The sequence below is a fragment of the Calidris pugnax genome, unplaced genomic scaffold, assembly GCF_001431845.1.
Source record: "Calidris pugnax isolate Ruff unplaced genomic scaffold, ASM143184v1 scaffold273, whole genome shotgun sequence".
NCBI classification, from domain to species: domain Eukaryota; kingdom Metazoa; phylum Chordata; class Aves; order Charadriiformes; family Scolopacidae; genus Calidris; species Calidris pugnax.
In genome coordinates, this window is record NW_015094508.1 from 9486646 (window position 1) to 9512035 (window position 25390).

The 25390-nt window shown below is 37.2% G+C and overlaps 1 protein-coding gene across 5 annotated transcripts in view; it reads left to right on the forward strand.

Annotated features, from left to right (window-relative positions):
* PDE4D (phosphodiesterase 4D) overlaps positions 1-25390 on the forward strand; it is a 623750-nt gene that overhangs the window by 463015 nt on the left and 135345 nt on the right. Inside the window, exon 1 of one of the 5 annotated variants that reach the window (XM_014964975.1) lies at positions 5885-6216. The exons of the other annotated variants lie outside the window; for them this stretch is intronic. Within the exon in view, the coding sequence (XP_014820461.1) occupies positions 6152-6216 (65 nt within the window). The 5' untranslated portion in view covers positions 5885-6151. Of the gene's footprint in view, positions 1-5884; positions 6217-25390 lie in introns of those variants that run through there. 5 annotated transcript variants of the gene reach the window in all.

Sequence of the window (25390 nt, forward strand, 5' to 3'; positions counted from 1 at the left end):
TGATTTAAATACCTCACCTCAGATTTGTTTCCAGGAAGGCTTCCTGATAGGAAAAGTTGATTGCTTCGCTGCTTCTGAAAAGACGAAAGCATTACTGAAACATATTCACTTTAGAATGATAGATTTTTGTTCTGCAGAAGATAGAATTTAAAAAAAAAGTGCTTTAATATATAACATTAGATAACATACTTAAAATTTAAGTATGTGTTCAAATTTTCAGGTTGTACATGTACATTTTGTCTTCTTGAAATGGGGGCATATTTTATATGCTTGAAGTATACATATAATAATCTTGAAATGGTGATATTCCTAAGTGTCTTCCAGATGCCTCCCTTAATCTCCGGCTTTTGGGTGAGTGATATTCAGCAGAACTTTCCCATTCTTCTGAACAGGATGATGATGAAAGAGGATATATCCTACAAAATATCATTGTTCCCAAAGCAGTACGCCTCAAACTTAACAGTAACTTTGTCCAGGACCAGCCCCAATTATGAAACCTTTGTAAAAGTAGTACAATTCTCTCTTGCTTTTCCTAGCAACCACTGCTTCATTAAAAAAAGAGAAAAAGATGTTAGTCTTTACCTTTTTTTAGCCAAAAGACTGACATATCACACTGGGAAGACATAGTTGCTGCTTAACTCCGTACCAACTTAAGTATGAGCCACCAATGTTTAAGCAACTGTTCAGCTAAGAAATTGTGGTCCAAGTTTACTTGGAGCAAATAGTGGAAAAACAGAAGGACTGATGGAAACATTGATAGATTTTCCCTTTAACGGTATGATTAGTGCTCATAATTATTGTAGTATGTTCATTTAGAGTCAATAAAAAACCTATGTTTTTTGAATACAAACCATATTTTTATAGTTTTATACATATATATATATGTATAGACATGGTTGAACATTTGGTGGAATTTTTTATGTCTTATTTTAAAAAAAGACAAAACCAGACTGACACGCTAGGCAGCCTTAGCTGAACTGAGTCCAAAGTCTTCCAGTGGGCTAGTATTTAATTTTAGTCTATTCACTACTATCCAGTATTAGTCCAACATTAACAGGTATCTTTTATTCCAACCTTAATACTAGACATAACCACAGACCGCAGCCATAGCTGGTAGCACCAGCTCACACCGTTTTCCTAGAAAAAAATGTTCTCCTGCTCCTAAGAATTCTCTTTTATTTTTTTTCCCTTTTTTGAATCTCTAGCAATGAAGCTCTCTACAGGTACTAGATCTATTCTGATAAAGCTTTATTTCTGCAACTGAGTCTATGTGGACCAACAAATGGTCAGTTAGTACTGAACTTGCTAACCTCTAATTGCATAACTGACCAAATGAAATGAAAATTGGGACAGAGTAAAGGCAGAGGGATATGTTTTAAGCCCAGAATATATCGAGAATTTGGCTGTGCAGTGTGATGGAGCAAGGCACTGTAAGGCCTCTCTCCGAGACATGCCTTGTTTGCTGCTGCTGATACAGCTTGGGCAGCAGCACCTGGAAGTTTCAAAGGGTACCGAGACTGAATATCCTCAGATGAGGCATCATGGCAGAATAGGATATCCTCATATAAGACCCCCTTTGCCATGCTACATATGGGGAGTTTTGCATGCTTCAGTCTGGGTAAAGCCTTTGTAGAGCACATAATAACTCTATTTACACTGTGATTACTGAGTAAATATACCATACTTACTCATAAGTCAAGTAGCTTGATCCAGGCAGCTAAATGTAAATGAATACAGAAAGGAAACACTAATGACATATGTTGTATTTCTTCTGCGCCATTTGGTTTGCCTTTTTCCATTCTTAAGAATTGTAAGCTGTAATTATTATTACATTTTCTCTGTTATTTTACTTATGCAGTTATTTATATCTCCTCTTTGATGTAGTCTCTCCAGTCAAAAGGGTTATATGCCCTTACTTAGAAATTAACAGCAGAATTTAATTCCCTGGCATTCTTTCAACACCCTATGAAAGAATATTTTTAAATCATTTGCTATGTTGAACAGTGGCAAAATCTTCTGGTTGGTCAAAAATTTCCTTCTCTTACACTCTGACATAATGCTTGTTATTGAAAGAGGTCTCTTCTGTACCTACACCTGCATTACTACTTCTCAAACACACCCATGCAGGTAATATAAGAACATCACGTTAATCTTTTCTGTCCTTCAGTCTTGTTCTGCAGGACAGAACATAAGAGGATAACTAGTGCTGGGGATGAATTAGGATGACCTGTGCAACTCACAGTTTAACAAAACTAACTGGTGTGGGGCTTAGCTTGTGGGAAAATGCTTCCTGTTGTGGAGTATGTACTCCTAGAGATTAGAAAGATCGGGTTCGCATCTTAATACATATTCTTGAAAACATATGACTGAAAACTATTTCATATAAACATGCAAACTGGCAAGCATATATGAAGAAAAGAAAGGAAAGATACAAAGTGTGCGCAGGACCAGATGAGATAGTAGCTAAGCAACGTTGGGGGTAGACCTGAGTGAATGTTCCCAGCTCCAGGGTTTTAGACATACTTTAATAATCCTACCTGAAATAAATTTATGATGAAACTAAGATTTCACATCAAGAAGCAGCAGCTTGTTGTATATGTTTCATTTGCTAAAGGGCATTCCAAACAACATAGTTAAGAGCCCAGTCATTCTTTACATGTTAAGGCTTGATGTTAGGCTTCCAGGATTGTTTTTCTCTTGATGCATTGCCAGTGTCCCTATGTTTCGAAAGCAATGCATATTTGCTAGAAATTCCCAAACTTTTCACCCCAGTAAACAAGTAAAGTGGTATCAGCTGTTGCAGGCCTAACTTATTACGCTGTTAAACTCAAGTCTTATTGGACTACAGGAGCTTTTCACTTTGTCTTAAGAATGAAGATTGTGAATTATTATCTTCAGCTTGTCTACAACAGCAATAATAACCTGGCACCTATTGCATTTTTTCAGTTCTTTGATTTCCAAGTGCTTTTCAAGCACCTTGGTGTGTGCTGTACCTGTTTAACAAATGACAAAGACAAACTCAGAATCTTTAAGCAAAATTTCTGTGCTCTCAAGACAAAGATGTTCCTAAGCGTGGAACAGAACAATCAGTTATGAACCTCATTCCTTAAGCAATGCTTTTTCTGGTTCATTTTATTTTTCAACTTTGTGCAATGTAACACTGGTTTATTACTTACTAATTTGAAGATTTCCATCTTTCGGTATGTGAGTTTTGGCTGTTACAGTGAAGTTGGATCTGAACCTCTGATTTCTTTTGTCTTTGAGAAGTTTCATTTACTTATTCCTAATTTTAATGATTAGTTAATTGATATAACAATTTTCTGTTACTATCAGAGTGGAATGACCATTTCTTTCTTTATTTTTTTAATTTTGCCTTAATTTCTCTCACTCTTAATTCCTAAAATTATATGAAATTGAGAGTTTATATAATTTGACCCCATACCAAAACTTTATGTATTAATTAGAAGTTGTTGCTTACTGCTGAAGTTAGTCTAATACTTTCCCTAGAAACTTTCCAAGCACAAATTATGGCTGGGCAGAGAATGGATTGAGAGTAGCCATAAGGAGAAGGACTTGGGGCATTGGTGGATGAGAAGCTCAACATTAGCTGGGAATGTGCGCTGACAGCCCAGAAAGCCAGACCACCTCTCCTAAAACTAAAACTAACATTCCCTGGAGACCTGTGCACTCTCTCTCTTACTAATACATCACCTTTTGCTGGGAGCCTATGCCTCCTAAGGTTGCTAACTGTGGAAAGGCTCTGATTTTACAGCTTGGAATATGGTTGCAATACTGTATTCTTCTTGTTGCTAATTAATATATATTTCATAATAATACCTGACAAGCACTTAGAGGACAGGGGTTTATTTCTAAGGAGACCAAAGGAAGGAGACCAAAAAAGGAAAGCAGGTTAGCAATAGCTGCTTTATTTAACTCCGATGGTGATCAACATCTTCATCAAACTTCTTTTTCTCAATGTGCACTGAAAAACACTACATTAATCATATAAGTACCTGTAACTACAGTGTATTTATATCGCATAGTCATATTTCTTATATAAATATATTACAAGTAAGAGGCAGCATCTTGACTGATATGCTTTTGAGAACAAACCATCCTGAGATATATCTATTGTGTGGCACAGCAGAAGTGGTCCTTGAGTATTCCATTCCAATATGGTATTGTAAAACTACTTAGTCAGAATCTTTATTTTCTTTCATTTTGTGTTCCTTCATCGAAATGTGAGTAATGCTGATATTTATCAATAAGAAATAATCAGAGTAACTTTAAAAAAAACCCCAAACTTTAAAATAGCCAGCTATTTTGCAGTAGCCCAGCAATTCTATTAAATATGATTTTTGTTTTTCTTCATGACCTATTTCATCTGTTCAAGGAATAAAAAAGTTTCACAACATGGTGCCTGATTTATGTCCACTTCTATAGACATGTGACCTGCACAGTGACAGACCCAACTGTTACTAAAGGTCCCATGACTGTGTGACCCTTTGAGCTAAATTTACAACAGATGCTTTTTCCGCTCTTTGAGGTTAACTTTTATGATTCCACAGGACTCTTACAAAACATCCTGCATTAACGACTAGGTGGTATTTGAAAGATAGATGCCAGAACAGAATTCTTAGCAAGAAATGTTAGTAACATTGCATTTGTTGTTGTGGAGCACTTTATATGCAGATCACTGTCACAAGCCTCCAGGGCGGTTAGGATCTTTTCTATTGATACACAATGTAGTTGGTAATGCATTTTATTGTACTGTTATAAAATAAAGTGCAAATGTTCTAGAGACTTTACACATGTTCCCATTGGATGATTTTTTTGATATTTTAACACATATCCCATTTATCATGTTTTCCTTCTATTTACCAAGTCCATATAAATTTGAAAAACACAATTTTTAGTGCTTGCTTTCATTATTAACCTAGCAGTACTACTACCAAAAATAATATACTGCAATACTTGTAAAGACTGTACAAAGAAATGGCTATTATGCATGTAACCACTTGTTGGGCAATAACTTTGCTCTTTCAATTTAAAAACAATTCTAACAGTTCAGAGCAAATTCAAAATGTTTAATTTAAGTAGTATATTCACTATCTGGTTCTCTGCAGTTTTTGCCTTTTTTAACACTGAAATCGCCAAATATGCTTACACTGATATTTCCTAAAAGCAATTAACTCTCGAAGCTTTTATGATAAGTTTTTAGCTAGAAATTATGAATACAAGTTTTTTTTGGTAATGCATAAACTATAATGTATTTATTTTAACAGGAAAAGATCTCTTTTTGCAGTGTAGTAGAGGTGACATCATGTTAGAGTTCTGTATCTGAGGTATTTTGCCCTTCAGTGATTCATAACAATAGCTGTCTGTATGAGTGTCTGACTTCAACAGACAACAAGGAATTTTATTTTTACTTAACTTCCTCACAGTGTTTTGAATGTCTTTCAGATAGGGAATACTTTCTGTTTTGTGAAGTTAGACAATAGTTTATTCACAGTATCTAGACAAGAGTTAGGAGAAAAAGAAAGGGAAGAATTACATTTCTAGGTAAGGCTTTTAGTTAACTTGGAATGAAAAATCTTTGTTCCTTTCTTTACTCCACAGAGACTAATTTATGTAGCACGTCTCTAAGTGGAAGTTCCCTGCAAACTCACTAACGTTACATGTTCCGGTAAACTACATTCATCTTTTCCTTTCATTTATTATCCATCGTATTGTTCCTTTTTTTTTTTTTTTTTTTTAAAAAAAAAAAAAAAAAAAAAAAGGTGCTTGACCTTTAAACCTGTTGTTATCAAACTGCAAGAAAGAGATAGAGACTCTTTTCAGCTGCCTTCATTCCCATGTGATCTGCTGGGAGAATAGATTCAAAATAGACTAGTTCCTCCCAGGGCAACACAAGACAGAAGAGAAAAGCACTGTCATTTCCGAACAGCACAGTGCTAGAGTAAATTCAGCATGAAAAAGGAAGGAGTTGCAGTGTGTTAGAATTCTCCCTCCACAGCCTGGATTATTACAGGAGACGGATTTTAAAAAACAGAGGATTTACAAAAATACTTTGAAATGGAGTACCTTGAGAATGAGCTTTGTAAGGACAACTGATGTCTGACTGCTAGAAATATTGAAGGAATTTTTCAAAATGAGCATTGTTATGAAGCCAAGATCCCGATCTACCAGCTCCTTAAGGACTGCCGACACAATGTGGTAACGTGTTTGGTTTGTTTCTTTCAACCTCCCTTTCCTATTACGGCACACAGACATGTCCCAGGAAAGTCACAGGCTTTAATTTTGACTTAATAGATTTTGCATGATTATTGAAGATGTTCAGCTGCTGAGTTTCACAATTAATAGTAAGCAACAAAATTATTTAACTTTTCTTTGAACAATATTGTGTGTAAGATATTTTTAATGAGGACCCATTACATACGTTCTTTTTAACCCATTATGTACTTTTTCCCCGTTCAGTAGGCTGGGTCAGTCCTTGCACATACAGATACCCTCTAAAAATCTTCAGTAGATTTATTTCAGGAACAAAGTTCTAATATAAAGCTTGCAGTTCTGGAGGCTGGAGGGTAAAATGAAGCTATAGTTTGCTGGTGCTATTTTGGGATACTTACATATAGTTTTGCTTCATAAATAGACTGACTGGTAGAGATAAGTGTCCTGGGAGGAATTAGACTTTATAGTGGCATGTGTGAGACTATGTTGTGTTATGCTGTATTCATTTCCCCTCCTCTTAGAGACTCAGAGTGGTAGAAGCAGACCATAATAGTGATCTGTGTGCATGATTTTCTTGAAATTTTTTTCAGTTAGCAATCAGCAAAATTCTGTCTTTTGATTAATTATTTTTTTCTTGTGGAAACTTTATGCTTTATGTAGCTTAGTAGGCACCGATAGGACAGATTTCTCTTAGATATCCAAAATAAAGTCCCTTTTCTTTTTTAATGTCTCCCACATTTTTTCTTTGCTCTGTGTTTTTAATAAAACCACCATCATTTTAATTAACACATAGTAGACTAATTGTTCAGGGCTATATTAAACTGGTATAAAATGATGTTTTAAATACATCATAAAATGATGTATTTTTAAAAATAGCCTTTGTTTTGAAATAAATGGCTGATGTGTTACTGTGGGATAGACTAGTAACCGAATACATTTCTCTGTGAGTAAATGTATCAAGTTAATTTAACATTAGCCAATTAAAACTTTATGTTTCAAATAGTCTTGGTTCTTAATTAAAGCCATTACCATTAAAGCAGTTAGTAATTTTTTCCAGTTATCCTTTAATTAAACCAATTTGATTTAAAAGAAAATGAAATAGCTACACTACTCAAGCTGAAAAGTAGTCCCAGTTGTTCTCCAAAACTACTAAGGAAGAGTTTTGCTGAACTGCAGTAAGTTGTGGCTCTATATCTTTATTAAAATGTTATAAAGTAATACAATGTTGATGAAATATACATGAGAATCATAGAATCACTCAGGTTGGAAAAGACCCTTGGGATCATCGAGTATTGCTAAAGTGTTACACTGTGCAGGGTGTATCCAGGGCACTGAGCTAAAACATACATACCTAAATTATTACGTACAACTGTGCAAATAAATCAGTATGCTTCTGACTACTTGTGCCTTTCAAGTATTTATTTTTTTGAGGGTTACCATTGATTCTTGCAGGAAAATCATTGGAAATAATTTCAAAGAAAAATATTCTCCTAGGCAATACATGCAGGCTGATTTGACCAGCAAGTATTCTGCCTAAAACACCTGCCCGCCTCCCTTTTGTGGTCAATGCCTTTAGTTATAGAGTTTATCTGGGAGGTGAGAGTACCTGTTCTGCTGGTTGTGAATTGGGAGTCCTCTGCTACCCTGCCATTTGGAAACACAGCAGGAGCTTGGGGGTGGCTCTAGGGGAGATCCTTGGGGGCTGACTAGACATGGTGCATGCTGTTCTCTGGCAGCATGGAGCAAAGCCAGGAGACTTTGCCCCAGGCAGAAACTGGAGGGAAATAGGAGTGCAGAGGGAGGAGAGCAGGAGAGGGAGCTGCCAGCCACTCCACACCGAGCTCAGCTCCTGGCCACCTCTGAGGGGGTGTCAGCTCAGGCCAGCTCACTCTACCCTGCCACCCAACCCAGCAGCCTTCATGGTGGGCCCAAGCAGCACTGGTTTCCAAATCACACGCATGACTTCAGTTGATGTTCTTAAACACCAGACTCAGGAGCCTGTGGGTTTGTCCCCATGGGTCAGCACCGCTTCCTGCAATTCTGTGGGGCAGAATAGCCACAGTATTAAACACCACCAAAGTGCTCAGGGACAAGTAACGAGATGAAGTCAGAAGCACTGATGGATGTTCAGGCCAGGAGTTAGGCATGGCTACAGCATGTAATTCTCCTTTCTTTACCTGTTAGCGTAGCAGTCCTGATGTGTGTTGGAAGAGCAGGGGTGGCTGGGGGGAAGGATGAGATGGGAGAATGTAAGAAGAAAAGCCACATGGAGGTTTGTGAATCCCAGGAGCACAGGGACTGATTCATGGGGTTGTACTGAAGTATGGATGTCCCTCTTGCAAGGGTTTGAGATAAATGGTCCCAGGATATCCTTGCATCAAAGTTTCCATGAAGAACAGAAACCAGGCTCCCAAGACATGGAGACCACTGAGAGGGTGGAATAGACTTAGAGACAAGGCAGGCAAACCTCTGTCATTGGTTCCCCAAAATCACACTCACTCACTGCCCAAAAGATGTAATAACTTCAGGGTGTGTGCTAAAAGCATAATACTCTTTTCAGTATTAGTGTTATGAAGCACCCACTGGTAGTGTGCAGAGGTGCACCAGCTGGCTTTGAGGAGGTGCAGATGAGCCCAGGCTGCACTGATGCTTCCCCTTGCACAGTCGGCTCTGTAAGGGCTGGTTGATGCTTAATGTGACAGTAGGGGCTTTAGGCCAACCTTCTCTTTCTGATACACCTTGGAAAATTTCTCATGATGTTGTAGTGACTGAAATAAAAGCCAGTGGTTGGTACTTGCACAAAATAAGAAGGTGACTATTTAGGGATTATTACCTGTTAAGTTAATGCTGCTCAATTCTGTCACTCATTCCTAACTTCAGGATGTGACTGTGAAGTGTGGTTGTGAATCAGAACGTTCCTGAGGAATAGTCTAGAAGGGATAAATGATGGTATAGCCTTTTCAGGGAAGACAATTGATTTGTCTGGTTATTCCTGAGAAGAAATAGCAAGGTAGTAACCAAACTCACTGTAAGGTAAAACCTCGGCCGGGACAGGAGTACATGCATTTAAATGAGAATATAACTCCACTTTCTTGACTGTTTGCCACTGAACAGCAGCAGTCTTCACATGTTGTATTTCTGTTGTGTTTTTTTGGTTTTTTTTTATAACAAAGGAAAAGTTTGAACTCATAAAAAAAAATGCGATTTCGGAGGAACTGAATTAAAATTTTGGAAGTGTAAGAAAGGAACTGGTGGCAAGTCAAGCAAGCAGCTAGAGTTGCTAGACAAGAGCTTACTCTCCAGAAAAGATGCAGCTGATCAGATTTTAGAACTTCTTTATTTTTTCATGATACAGATAATTCACACAAAGAGCTAATAAGCCTCAGGAGTATTGTCAGCTTTTTGCCACAATCCTTTCTCCGTGGTGTGTCTAGAGTTGATAGCTATCTGTTTACTTTGTGGGTTGGCCTTCCTCTGTCTTCATTTATTATTATTTTTTGTAACATATGCCAATTTGGGCTTTCCTGGTTTTTGGAATTTAGGGTTGGATGATCTGCAAAGGTCACATCTCAGCCTCCCTGGTGCCCCTGAGAGCTGAGGCCTTCAGTGATTCAGTCTGTGGTGTTCTGTAGAATAATGTATCTGTCCTTATTTAACACCAGAAGTGGGTGATACTGCTTTCTGCCATATCATGGGGTTCAGTAGATTGGAAATTGCTGAAGAAAGTTGTCAAGTATGACTTTCTCAGTCTATAACATTTTTATAGATAAGTGGAACAAAACTGATCTGCTGTATGAGTTTTTCATGACTGTATCCTTAATATGTAGAACACAATAGGGATGCTAAATAAAAGTTTTGTTAAATGGAGACAAGAAAATTCTTGTGGCCTGACACCAGTGGGTAGAGTTGTTTCTGGGACACGACAGGAGAATGGGATGAGATCCAGCTGTGCTGACCTGAGGTAGCTGCACTGGCTTCCTGACCTAAAAGTACCACAAAGGAGAACTCTGCCATGAGAGTGACCCAGTCTTTTGGTACCCATGTCTAGTAGGAGGACGCTGTGGCTACGTCACACTGCCTAGAGATTGGCCATCCTGAAACAACTCAGCTCCTTGGTGCTAGCAAGCCTATTGCCAGAATAAAGATGATGAATATATATGGAATAAATGCTACTGAATGAGTCATAGATATCTAGGTTATTGGCATCTGACCTATTTTGGAAGTAACTGCTGACTTTCAGACTGGGAATGCCAGTGCTGGGGAGATCAAGAGCAAAGGGTATTCCTTGAAGGAGTCTTTGTCTACAGGGCAGAGAACAGTATGTGAATGTAACTGTGAATAGTATTAACAGCATGTATACCACTTGGCTGTTGAAGAGCTAAGGGTTTTAATTCCTGTATTGGATGAATCTTTTTTCTCTCAAGTATTATGATTATTTGTGGGAGGCAAGTGCCTGTTGTCATTATTGGCGATGTCCCCTGTTGCCAGAGCCTATGAAACTACTCTTGAAAAGAGGGTTGGGACCTCACATAATTTTGGTAGTTGAAGATGTTGAATACAGTCCATGGGGGAAGTTCAGTGCAAGCTGCACAGTGTCCACACTCATGGGGATGCTGAAGTACCAAATATCATACAAAGAATTAGGGGATTTCTGGATGCTGAACAAAGCCTGGCAGATACAGATAACTTTTCTTGCATGGAGTCTGACTTTGATGGAATTCGTGGATGACCCATTTAGCAAAACAGGTTTTCTCAAGCAGTATGAGCCTCAAATCATCATGACCATAGAAATCTGAGGTGCATATGTTCTTTTATTTATTCTGCCAATGTCAGTGCTAATGAAGAAGCCTGCATAGTCAGCCTTGTGCTATTTTCCAGAGTGTGATATGTTAAACAGTGTTATTTTTACAAAATGAAACAGGAACAAATTCTATTTTGTCTGGTAAGGTAAGGGTGGAGTTTGATGTGATCAGGTATTGTATTTTCTAGCGATGTATGATATGTCCTACCGGGCCTGATCAATGGTCTACCTAACATTGTATTACGTCTTCACCTGCAGCAACAGAGAACATGAAGTGGACTGCATAACTGTCCAGTTTCAGCAGTCCATTCCACCATATTTCCCAGCATGTGCTAGTGATATATTAGGGATCTTATAGGCTTCATCCTTGCCTGTTCCCTTTACAATCTATCTAAGGACCTGTTGCCCATGGATTTGTCTAATCTCTTTTTTGAATATATTGATACTGTTTTCCTCCACAGCCTTCTGACAACCTTTCTGACTATGCAAGAAAGCACTTTCTTTACTGTCCTTTAAAGTGGTGTCCTACTGGTTTCAATGAGTGCCCCTTAGTTCTGTCATTGTGGCATTAGGTGAAAGATTCTGCATTCACTTTACCCACCAACATTGTGATTTTGTAAAGCTCAGTCATAATCTCCTCAGCCTTTTGCCATAGAAACAGTAGAAACTGAGGAGTTGTAGACTTCTTAGGTTTTCCTAAAAAGGCTGCTGCCTCATCCTTTGATCATTGTAGCTGCTGTTCTTTGTACGTCCTCAACCACCACAGTGTCCTTAAAATATAGAGACCAAACTGGATACATTACTCAAGATGTGAATATACCAAGGTTTCATACAGTGGTAAAATTATGCCTGCTTTTTTTCTCAGTTCCTTCACTGATGATCCCAGGTATCCTGTTAACTTTCTTGTCTGCCATTTTAAGTTGAGTCAGTGATTTTAGAGAATTTTTACTCTTTTTTCTTGTCAATATAATCTTTTGGCTTGGTCTCATCTCTGCACTTTTTTATAGCAGAAGTATTAGACTTGCCAACATAAACTCCAATTACTACAACATGAATGTGATAAGAAACTTCTGTCTTGAAATAATAGATATTTCTCAAACAAACAAAAAAATTGCAAACCATGCCAAGAAGAACTAATGGCAAAGTCTGACTCCAGCAAAGAAAGGGCACTTCCTGAGAGACGTTTCTTTCAAGTTACATCCAGAAGAACATACGTAATATTCTTTCCCCACCGTCTGCAAGCACACAATTTAGTTCTCTGCCATTCACTTTAGTGTACAAACAATCTGCTCTCAATTTTCCTGAAGATACAATCTTGTCTTTTCAGCACAGTTTGTTCTCACACCTCCTCCCTGTGCATATCTGCGGATTATTAGGTCACAGACAAAGCTCCAACCAGTAACTGGACCATGAGGCCAGTGGAGGCAAGGCACTGCAATGTCTATCCCTAGCATAAGGTAAGGGAGAGGACAGCAAGTTTAATGAGAAGCTCGCTTGACAGCTCAGCCTGAATGGCCAAAAGCCCATTTACAGCTTGTTCAATCGAATATAGGAGGTAGCCCAAATCTGGATCAATGTTGAGATTCCCTCTCTCTTTTATTCCCTTCCATTACGCCATGGCTGAACTTGTTGGTTGCATTTTTTTCCAAGGTAAGGCCATTTTTCTTCCAACACAATTTCCTGAGAAACAGAATTACAGTGTAAGGCATAACACACAGGATTCAGCTTACCCAAAGATAGATGTCTGAACTAGTAACCAAGAAATACTTGTTACAGGTTATGACTTCCATCATGTATTTTAGACACCTGCTTCAGGAGCAGATGTGCTCTTTATTTCATTGATTTTATCAAGAAAAGTTCCACTGAATATAATACATATAAATGGAATCTAACTTGCATATGGGCACCTGCAAGGTGCATATTTAACCAGATGAATTCTTTACTAACTTAGCTTATGCTGAATACAGTCTTTAATATTTAGTAGTTATAGCATTATTTTATAATATAAGGAGAGTATTCATATAAAACAAGGGAAGTCCAGTATGGAATATAGTGTTATGCAACAGCAACAAGAATAAACTAATGACTTGGTCTGAATGTGATGTTGAAAGAACCGTGTGCTCAAAGTGTGGTCAATTCAAATACATGAAGTCACTAAGCAATGATGTCACCATTCTAATGGCAGCACAGATGACTCAACCTCATTACTGTGATTCCCATCAGATTTCAGCTATGATGGGTTTTAATTCAGAATAATATGTCCTAGAGCACGTTTCTTAATTTACACATACACAAAACACATAAGGAGGTTTTTGCACTGCTTTGTTTGTTGACCTTGCTGATAGTGGGAAGGTATGTGCATATATGACTTAAATAGGTGCAAGACATGGCTATACTATATGATCTTTTAAATATTTTTTTTCTTTCCTCAAAAATTATGAAACATTTTCAAACCTGTTATGTATAAAAAGACATCCAGTGCTCAGTTTTAGAAGCTAAATGGCAGAAACTGATTTTGCTCATCTGACTTTTGTCTTGAGGATTCCAGAAGCACAGAGAGTAACTTATGACTTAAATTAGTTTCCTCTCCACTTCATTTGCTTGTTTTATAAAAACAACTGATGGTGATATTTAACACTGATACACTCAAAACCTCAAGTACCAAGTCAAAAATACTCTTCTCTATGCATATTTAAGAAAGACTTTTTTCCTTCTATGAAAGTGTTAAGCATTAAATATAAGAAGTTTGCTGCAGAAGTATGAACTTTTTTTTTCAGAGACCTCAAACTAAATTCAGCACAGATCAGTTGAAAAAATTGATTTCAGCAATTTCATTATGCTTTGTTTCAATTTAATAATTTAAAATCATTATTCAAATCAACTATTTGAATAAAAGAATCATGTCAGACTAGAAAAAAGTGATTTGTTTTGATGAAAAAAGGTTTTGATAAATCTGAAATTTATCCTTAAATTTATTTTAATAATAATAATAAAAATTTTTGGCATGCGAAAGGTTTCAGTTGTTATGAAATTACACTGTTTAGTTTTCAACATATTGAAGAAATTCTCATGTATTTATATATGACACTACTAAGAAATAGCATTAAAATGTGTCTGTTTCTATTATTTTCCAGTTGGCGTAGTTCTAGCAATATTTATATATACCCAAGTCTTATAGTCATGTGAAATTCTCAGCTCTCACATTTAAAAAGAAAAGATTTAACGAAGACAGAAAAGGCTGTAAATTTGAATTAAAACTTTCAAAATTAAAGGGTGAGAAAAAATTGTGCTATTTGTTTTTAAATTCTCACCACAGCACAGACCTATGTGCAAATCTGTGGTGTAAGTCTTCCCTGAGTGACCTATAAACAACCTTTTTTTCAAGTTTTGCCAAGTGATGTTGGCAACTTCTTAGAAAACAAAAACATCTTTTTGTTTTATGTATTTATTTCTTATTCTTGATTCATGTGTATATTTACTTTTCATGCTTTGCATAAAGATTGTAAGATAATGCCTTTATCAGCTGGTGTTGCAACGTACATAGGAAAAAGGAAATACAGAGGAAGGACGTCTGATAGACTGAAATGCCACATTTCACAAATGCTGGATAAATCTCATCCAATTCCTGTGTACAGTTTGTCATCATTTTTAGTCTGTTAAGTCTGAAACTGCATAAAAAATTTGTTGGCAGGTATAGCCCCATTTTGTGGACAGAAATAGGATGAAGAAAAGATGAACACCTAAAAGTTAGCAGGCCTGCACTTGCAGCAAGAGTGTTAAGACTCTTGGTCTTAAAGCCACTAAACCACTAAAGCTAGTGGTCTGACAAATCTGACAAACTCAATAATGGTAAAATGGAACATGTTCACTTATGACGAATGAAAATATACAACAAATGAAAACATTGAGCCACAAAAGAACAACAGTAACATCAGTACATCTGCTGATAGATGTTCTGGTTATACTCATCAGCAGACGGTTTTCAGTAGTAGAGGCCATATTAGTCCCTTGTTGCTGTTCTTGCATACTTTTTTGGCTATTGAAAAGAAACACACAAAGAGTTACCCTAAGAAGGTCAGTAATGGAAAAGGAAAAAAAAAAAAAAAAAGCCAAACATTCTTTCCGACTGGTATGGAACTAAGGCCCCAAGGGATCCCTTCCTGATTCTGGAGAGCCAAGTCCCCTTTTCCACCCACTTCCATTGTAACACTAGTTTTCTTCTAAACATGTTCAGTGATGTGAAAGCAATTAAAAGTGTACAAAGGACTGCTCCACTTGAGCATGCTTCTGTAAAGTATGGCTTGAAAGCAGTCTGTAGCTAGGCAGCTAGGTTGAAAGGGACATTTAGGGAGATGTTGCTAATGCTTCCAAATGAGTTTCGGGTTTTCTTCATCTCTTCTTCAATTTCACATTACTTTAGTCTTAAAATAGTGCTGAATTCTGAAGTTACAATATCCTATAATTCTATAGTAATTTCCTACTCTTCTTATTATCTCTTGCCAATCATTTTGACCTGGATGTCAAACAATTCATGCAATACAGGCTGATGTTTGTAATTGACTCTGCTCAGTCCATTCCTGGCATCTTCTTTACTTGGGAATAAATCTTCTATTCAATTTAAATAGAAGAAACTCTATAGCATAAATTAAGCAAATGCTTATTTACAGCAGCAAATTGGGTTTGGATAGATTTTCCTTCCTGGCTCGTATTCTGGCTCTTGTTCCTTTCTTCTCTAAATGTCTTTGGATTTATTTTCCCTTTAATACCCACTGTTTCACCATTTATTTCTTCAGAGATTCTGAAAAAAACAAACCAGACATGATTGTGTCCTTTCTACAAAATGGGGCTGAAAGGAGGAATTGGGTGTGTGTCAGGAACTATTGTAATTTGTCTCTCTCCAGACTGGAAAACAATGATGTTTCCCTGACCTTTTTTCTTTCTTTATTCTACAGTATAAACCTCTGTATGAATCAGATAATGACACAGTAGATGTGTACCTTTTCTGTGACAGGAAAAAAACATACTGCTTAAGCCACTCTGGCTGCTGTTTGGGTTACATCCTGCACAGTGAGCATTTTGGCTGTTTTGTCCACAAAGTATTCAGTACTGTAGATCCATTTTTACATCGCCATTCATAATTTTCAGTTCTTTTCTTGTGCTTTAGGAAACAGATTTTTAAAATTTGAAATTTAATACTTCCCTCCTCAGCAGCTCATGGTACACCAAAACCTGCACTGTAAGTATCCCAAAACCAAAATTTCACTATTCCTGCTCATTGTGCACTGCCCATTCTGTACTACCTACTGGTAGAGTCATCTACTGGTACTACTCTACTGGATGACAGTGTCAAGAGAGCTGACTAGATTGTTACCTTGTACTACCTACTGGTAGAGTCATCTACCGGTACTACTCTACTAGATGACAGTGTCCAAAGAGCTGATTAGATTGTTACCTTCTCTTCCTCTTTACTATGTTTAAGTCCTGATTTGATACTTTTGCCCACCTTAAGTTGCTAGCAATTCAGAATGTACCAATAAGCTTCACAAGAGAAAGAAATCACACATTTAGAATGGGAGGACAGTAAAGCTGTTTACCAGACTGGTACCAATGTTACCTGTTATCACAGGAAATCCCTGTGATATTAATCTGTTCTTTGTACCCAGATATAGAGGAAATTGTTTTGAATCAGGGAGTAACGGGCACCCAGGGAAAAAAAAAATAAAGCATTCAAATGGAAATGCACACAGAATAAGCGATCTTTTAAGAGTTAGAATATTTTTGGAAGGCATGGTAAGAGAGCACATGGATAAAAGCCAATCGGACCCTTAGTTCAAAGCTTGCTGATGATTAGTTGTAGGCACTACAATTGCATAATTAGTTACTTTTAAAAAGTTCAACCTATTCTTTGTCAGTTCTCAAGCAAATCGTTCAAATGCCCTTCTTTTAATGAGCCTGAAAATGATGCTGGCTGGCTCAGTGATATTGAAGCTGTGCCCTTTCCAGCCTAGTCTGCAGAAGTTTATTTTTTGATTTATCCTCTTGGAGACGCTGGGCAAGCCAATGTCTGGTTTGGTCTTTGTTTCAATGTCCCTCTTGTCCCGTGATAGTGACCTCAGTGCTGTCTGCTCTGAATTTCATACAACTAAGGAAAGACCCATGTTTGGCAGGTTTCAGTATGACCTAAATGACCGTTTAGGTTCAATGTCATGCAGGGTCCAGGACATTTGAGAAAACACATAAAGTGACTCAGTCAATATAGGCACGGGCACTGTTTTTATGCTTGGTAACACTGATTAGTGACTTAATTGCTGACATATGTTTCCCATTCTTTAAGGGCCAGTGATTTGAGCTGGAAAAATGTTAAGAAGCATTCTTTGAACCCCTAGTGGTCCCAGCAGCCTTCATAAAGTCTTAGCATTTGTGGCAACTCAAATGCCACAATTGCCTATTAGAAGGATTTTGTCTGTTATGACTACATTCCCCTTGGTACCAGCCAGGTTGTAACTGATGTGCTTGCTGTAGTGCACATGCATGGATAGCCCTTACAAATGAATCTGACTTCCAACTCTAGAGGTCTATGTTTCCATGAAATCCTTACTCATATTTATCAGCAGTGCCATCATTTGTCTTGGATTCACAGATAGTAATTACATTTGCATTTTTGGCAAGCAGGGCATTCACAACTGTGAAGCAATGTGTTGTTCTTGGAATTTCTATTCTTGGAAAAGGCTGGAAATTAATAACTAGGAAATGAAGTTCTGTAAAGCCATCACAGCTTTTAATCTTGTCCAAACAGCTTTTCCACCTCAGAAATGTGTTCCCCCTTGTATCAGTGAGATGATCTTATGACTTTGTTACTAATACTGTGCATTGGCAAGTTTCTCACAATTATGAATTTCAACAGTAAAATATAACTTTGTATGTATGCAATCAGTATCAATTACATGGTTTTAGATGGGTGGGAAGCAAGCATTTTTCATTGTGTAGTAGCTCTTCAGAACATTTTGCTTAATCACCTAAAACTGATTGATTTCCTACCTAGTAGTTATTTCCTTAGTGGTTGCTGGTACTAGAAATAGGAGTCCAGTATAATTCCTGGTAATTGAAAGCAAAACATTATAATTCTTTTAGCGTTAAGGCAGACCAATTGCTCTCTCTGCCTTCTCCAATTTTTCCATTTCAGATACTGATCATGGTAATATTTGGGCTTTGGCTTCAAAATAAGATTTTATTTTAATTTAAATATTCATTGGCAATTAGAAATCCAGATTGAACAAACAAAGAAAAAAATACTTTACAGTAACTTTCCAGTTCTTTCAAAACTCCTTGGAAGAAACAATTGAAATACAATAATAAAATGATAATGTTAATTAAAAATCCACTGCAGTTGTTTTAACTGGAGAAGAAAATCTAAGGGCTAGCAGCTGTTGGAATATACTTTTGCTCATAAGCACATCCCTTTTCTTCAATCTTTCATGAGAAGTATCGCTAACTAGAATTTCATTTGCTAAAGATAGTTATGTGCTAAAAAGGATGACTTTGCAGGGTGAGGATCCTTTGTTGTATTGCTTCCTCAATCTCCACACACACGTCCAGTCCATTCCATCTTTGCCTGCTGTTCTTCCTCTTTAAAGTGTGTGGGTATTCTCTGTCATGTTATGGATTTTATCATAATAATCCTGGTCAACCAATGATTTTGAGAGCAGCCTTCTAACCTCTATGACATTGCTGTACTATCACTGTGCAGCTCAGGACCAGTGTTTGGTTTCAGAGTTACCTCCTAGTTCTTCTAATGTTAAATTAGACTCAGACATTGTATTCATTGAAGCAAAAGAGAAGGCTCCATTTCCTGATATTTAGCTTTGCAGAGTCAGTTCTTGTGCAATATTCTTTATTGCAGCTGCTTGTAAAATAAATTAAATCCAGCTTTCCATAAAGGATGAACAGAGATACAATCACAAATGTTACTGTGTAACATAATAGTTCATGAAGATTAAAAATATACAGATATTTCCATAATTGGTTATTTCACTTTCTCAGGTGTCAAGGAATTGTGTGAACTGTAGTGTTTGAAGTATAAGCAGAGATTTCCCCTTCTTCTCTACTTTAAATACTCCTCGAGGATTTTGTTTTGTGTTAATTCAAAGTTTCATGTCTCAAGCCTCCTTGTAGAACTCTCCAAAATTGTACAAACCCATGAATATTCTGTAAAATTAGGCCTACAGGTTCTAACTTCCACTAGTATGTTGACACTTAGGTTTATTAGTGAAAACCGTATTGGTATTTCACTCACGCTGTCCTTTTTAATAGCATATATTTCTCATGTAGGGTAGGTTCTTATCTGCTGGCAAAGAGTCATGGCTGGAGGGGGTAAAAAAAGAATAGTACAAGAAAATATGTACTGTCTAGGTTTCCTTAAGGCACTACTACAGACCAAGGAGGAGACATTCACCCACATGCTGTTCTGGCAGGACTGTAGAGTAGGGTATGCCAAGCATGTATTTCGCCAGTGTCACGTTTTTTTTGCTTTAGACCTCAGTTGTGTTTCTTGTTTTGCAATTATAACTCCCGTTTAATTTTTATTTTTTTTTAATACTATAGTCCATTTCCTGTTAAAAAAAAAAGATAATCTCATTCTTCCAGAAAGGAGACTTCATAATGATTTTCTGTGTCTTATAGGAGTACAGAATAAAGGGGACAGAAAATCAAAGCCACATTTTAAAACAAATCTAACCAACTTCTCACCTGAAGTGAAAAAGATTCTCTTTTATCTTTTCCTATGAACTTATTTTTCACAAAATTTCTTTTAATACATGTTTGTTGAAGGGTTTTTTTTTCCTCTTTTTTTTTTTTTTTCTTGGTGTTTGGGATTTTTTTGGTCATTATTCCCTCCATTTCCTTCCAAATGTTACAGAAATACTAGATCTAATGTCTTCTTCCACTCTATTTTTAATGATGAGAAGGTCTTGGAAAGTAAAAGTAACAAAAGAAGTAAAAAAGCAAGTCTTTCTTTCCTGCTAGTCTTCCTATCACTTCACACGTTTTCTATGAGGAAAAATAGTAAAATTTCTAAATTTCTTTTTTTCCCATGCAAATCCACTTTTGATAAGTTCTTAAAAAGCAGTGTTTCTGATATTTCCACAACTGTTACTACTACTCTCAGTAATACTAATTTTAGCTCTTACAATTATTTTTTTTTTCTTTTGTTACTAGAGCTCTTAGCACTTTTCAAAGTACTCATTTTGCAGGTAGGGAAATGGGAGCACAGGAGGGGATAAAATGATTCATTCAGGATGACTCATTCAGTGAAAGAACAGGTTTTTGTATTTTCTTACCCTACTTCATTCCTGCAAATGAAAAGAATGAAACAAAGGATTTCCTGATAGGTTACATAGTAAACCAGCAGTGTCTCTCCCTCGGCTGCCTGGGGGGCCCTGCATCTGCTTAAGGTTTCTCCTTGAGAGCCAAAGACTTTGGCCTGTGAGTTCTCCAGAGTTGTAGACTAGACATGGTGATGAACATTGCATCTAGACTGGTGCAAGCAGGGAGGGCACATAACCACACGACCATGTGTGTGATCAGCTTAGCAGAGCTTTGGACATGCAGGTTGAATTTTGCTCAGAAGAATTCATTGACAAGTACTTTTTATTTGGCAAAATTGTTGGTTCTCCTGGGGACACTTTACAGGATGAAATAACCAGATGTTAGGAGAAAAAAAGTTGGAGACAAAGCTTGTTCCCGAAGCAACAGTGTTACAGTGACATTTTTTCAGCTGTAGGGACTGGTGCTAGATGTTGGCATTTTTTCTTCCCAGTCTCTTGGATTGCACATTTTGTAATGTTTCCAGAGTGATATAATCACCTCCTCGGCGCCAGCAATTATGGCGTGTCCTGTCCCAATTTTAGTAATGACATAGGTATCAAGGAAATAGACTTTTAGAATCAAATTGCCAAACAGCTTTTTTGCATAAAGTAAAAAAAAATTATATACAGGTTTTCCTGAGAATGGGAAATTACTTAATTCAAAGATAGCCTTATATGTTTGATCTACTTTGGTTTCTTTTTTTTTTTTTTTCATTTGTAAATGGATGGCATTTTAATCTTTTCATCCTAAGGAACTCTGTAGTTCAATTGTTATGATTTGGTTAACAGTTGAACTCGATGATCTTAAAGGTGTCTTTTAACCAAAATGATTCTAGGGTTCTATGACCAAACGTTGCAATGTTTTGGTATTTTAAACATGCATTCCTTTGGTGTTAGAGGGAGGTCTTGCAGAAAGGATGAGGGAAGGCAGCACGTTTTGCCTCAGGGAGGATGGCAGCAGAGGGGCAGTTCCAGCAGGGAGGAAGGTTGATGGATGAGCACAGCAGTAAACAATCAGTCTGTTTCTCTACCAAATTCTTTATGCGAACTGGAGCACAAAGTTCACTCTCTGGAATTGGCTTGTGCTTACAGATATCTCTGTAACTAATGAGTAAAGCTTGAGCTGTCCTTGAATGTACTGATAGTTCTATAGATGCATATTTCTGTATGGGGCAGGCTGAGTTGTAAATTTTAGTAAAACATTTTGGTATTGCTTTGTGAGGAGAATGTTCAATTTTGTTTTGCAATACACAGTGATTTTTAACAGCTTTGGCCTGTCAGATCATTCACATTTAAAAAAAAAAAGCTTTTTTTTTTTTCAGTTCCTGTTTCCACCCATTACCTCAAATATGCTTCCAAGTTTGTTTAATACTGGAAAAAATGCCTTGTTACAAGTAAAGTGTGTAAACTGATATTTCTGTTACCACGTTCCTCCACAGAGAAAGACTCATTTTGGTAAGACATACTTAGCTTAGCTCTGTGTGTGGCATTTGAAGACTGTAGCAGCTAGTGTTTTGGTTTTTTTTCTTATTTCTAGTTAAGCTGTGAATAGTTACTGAGAACTCGTAGACTTCTGCTCATTTACATATGATCCCAAATAAGATTTGCATAATATGTATAGTAATTTTTCACCTCATAACATGTTCTTTATTTTGTCAATAGTTAAAGCACTGCATTTGTAGCTTTATAGCTTTTGCTCTCAGAGTCCAACAACCATGTATGTAGTAGGGATCTTATAGTGACTAACAAAAACTTTGCAAAAAATATAGGAACACAAGATTTTAGCGAGAACATGCTTATATTAAGATAGCTGTTAATTATAATGAGACTATGAATGAGATGTTCCATTGATCTTGAAGTCTTCAGGATATGAGGTTAATCAAACATACGTTATAACCAAAAAGGAGAGTGAACTTGTTCATCTGTATACTAACTACTAGAAAGCAAATCTGCAGCTCTGCATTTGAAGTCTGAAATTTCGGGTGGTCTACCAGTAATGGCTGTTGATAGTGCATAGTGCTACAGTAGGCTGAAAAAGAAAATTTTAGAACAAGAAAAGCAAATGCAAGAGTTTAGAGAGATTAGGCCATCATGTGGACTCCAACATGCACACAGATGTACATACAACGACCTCATATCTACATTATTATGATTGAAAAGTCAAGCACATAAGAAGGAAATGCCAATGTTACAATTGACTTAGGAACCTTGGTTTAGTCTTGCTCTCAAATAATTTGATACAGACTTTACCTATAATATTCCATAGTGGTTTTACTTCACTGAGTGCACAGAACAAATGCAACTCAACTAATGAGGTATTAGGAATTCGATTATTTTTTGCTGCTCACTCTAACGCAACGTGCTTTGTTGACAACTTGCTGTTCACTCCTGTTGGAAAAGTAGTTATAGTGCTTTCAATGGCTTTTCTGTGGTGTCCATCACTATGATACCTTACTGCTTCTCAGAGATGATGAAATTAATTTTCATATTGCCCATATGATTTGAGGAAGTACTATCATACTTATTTAACATAAGGAGAACTAAAGCACAGAGTTTAAAGTGAAAGTATTCCCTAAATTGAGTATGCAAAATGAGATGTCTATAACTTCCTATTTTTGATCTTCTTGTCACAGAATGACTCATGTATTCAGAGTATATTTTTCATGAAAGGGTCAGGGTGAAGGACTGGGATACACTGAGGAGGTATCACTTCTAAGTGGTTGCTCTTACCCTCTTCCATTGGCATTCACTTTTGGCCACTACTAGAGACAGAATCATGGATCTCATGGACCTTTGATCCATGCAGTAGCTGCTCAGGTGTTCTGAATTAATCTGTATTTTTAAGTGCTGATGTCCACATAGCTCAAGCAAGAGCTGTTCAGAGTGAATACCTCAAGAATGAGAAACGTAATTAGTGACGTAGGTAAAGCTGGTGTGACTAGTTCAGTATCAGGTGCACTGCAACTTGGGCAAATATTATTCCAGTTGGTGATGATAAAAGCACTTCTACCTTTCTGTAGTCCTTTGCCTGATTCACTTCTGCAGTGAATGCGAGAAATATCCCACTGACAAGGGCTTGTTCCTCAGGGCCCTTTTAGACCCTGAACAAAGCAGGAGCTTTTTAAAAAATAATATAGTATCACAAAATATTTTTTCAGTAATGAGATACATGAGGTGACTGGATTAAGGTTGGCCTAAGCTTATAACTTTTGAAATTTATGAAGATGTTTACAGAATCAGCAAAAAAAGCGTTTTGCAGACACTTCCACTTCTTGCTGCAAAATATGAGTCACTAGAGTATCTCACAAAACAGTTCCCAGATTTCTTTTTAAATATGAAAAAAATATACATTTCTCTGCCATTTTCTCATCAGTAGTTGACCTATTTTCCCTCAAAAACATTGGAAGGAAAATTTCAGCGTCACTGGACAGAATTTAGTAGTGGTAAAAAAAAAGCAGTCTTATAATGCAGAGTATCAAGCAGCCTGCTTGGGTAATATTATTAGGCATTATAATAATATAATATAGCATTAAAATAATGTAAAAAGAATCAAGAAAAATAAGCCCCAAGTGATCCATTGCTGTAGATTATCATGGAATCACGGAATTGTCAGAGATGGAAGGGACCTTCTAGAGATAATCTAGGCCAACTCCCCTGCTAAAGCAGGATTGCTCAGAGCACATTACCCAGGACTGCATCCAGGCGGGTCTTGAAGATCTCCAGAGAAGGGGACTCCACAACCTCCCTGGGCAGCCTGTTCCAGTGCTCCGTCACCCTCACTGTAAAGAAGTTCTTCCTCATATTTGAATAGAACTTCCTATGTTCCAGCTTGTGCCCATTGCTCCTGATCTTATCGCTGGAAACCACTGAAAAGAGTCTGGCTCTTTCTTCCTTCAACCCACCCTTTAGGAACTTGTAAACACAGACGAGGTCTCCCCTCAGTCTTCTATTCTCCAGGTTAAAGAGCTCCAGCTCTCTCAGCCTTTTCTCATATGGGAGATGCTCCAATCCCTTAATAATCTCTGCCACCCTACGCTGGACTCTCTCCAGTAGTTCCCTATCTCTCTTGAACTGGGGAGCTCAGAACTGGACGCCGTATTCCAGTTGTGGCCTCACCAGTGCAGAGTAGAGAGGGAGAATGACCTCCCTCGACCTGCTGGCCACACTTCTCCCTATGCAGCCCAGGATTCCATTGGCCCTCTTGGCAACAAGGGCATATTGCTGGCTCATGGATAGTTTACTATCCATCAGGATCCCCAGATCCTTTTCCTCAGAAATGCTTTCCAGCAGGTCCACCCCTAACATATATTGGTTCCTGGGGTTCATTCTTTATAATTTGTTTTGAACTAGTGATGATAATTATCTTTCTTGACATAACAGTTACTCAGGGAATCTGCTAAGGGTCTACAATCTATGTAAAGTAAAATACAATATGAGCACGTACACTCAAGATATTCCAGTCTCAGCACCCTTCCAAGACAAGCTCCTGATCTTTTTCCTTTAAAGGTTGTTGCTTGCATGTGGCAAAGCTGTAGCAAGAGTTTCCAGAACCGAAATCTTGAAGTGGACCTTGATACACCTAGTAGAAGTCTTGGGAAGTGGAAGAAACAAAAAATTTAGTAAATTTGGTAAACTACAATACAATACAAAATACCACAATACAAAAAATGCAAATAAAAAAAAATTAAACTCCAAACACCCAGAATGTAAGGAACTGAAACGGTAAAAACTGAAATGGAAAGGACTTCAGTGAAACAATTTCAAAAAAAGCAAAGTACAAAGAATGTAGAGCTCTAAAGCTCTTAATACATTGAGCTTTTGAAATTTTAACAATACATGCCATGATATAAGTGATAATTGCTATTAACAAATCCCACCACAAATTCTGTGGAAGTAGAATTCATATGTCATTTATTGCCATCAATTGTTTATTGCAATTAAAGGAATTTTACAACAGTGTGAGAAAAAAGTGTTGCTTGTCAAATATAATGATGTC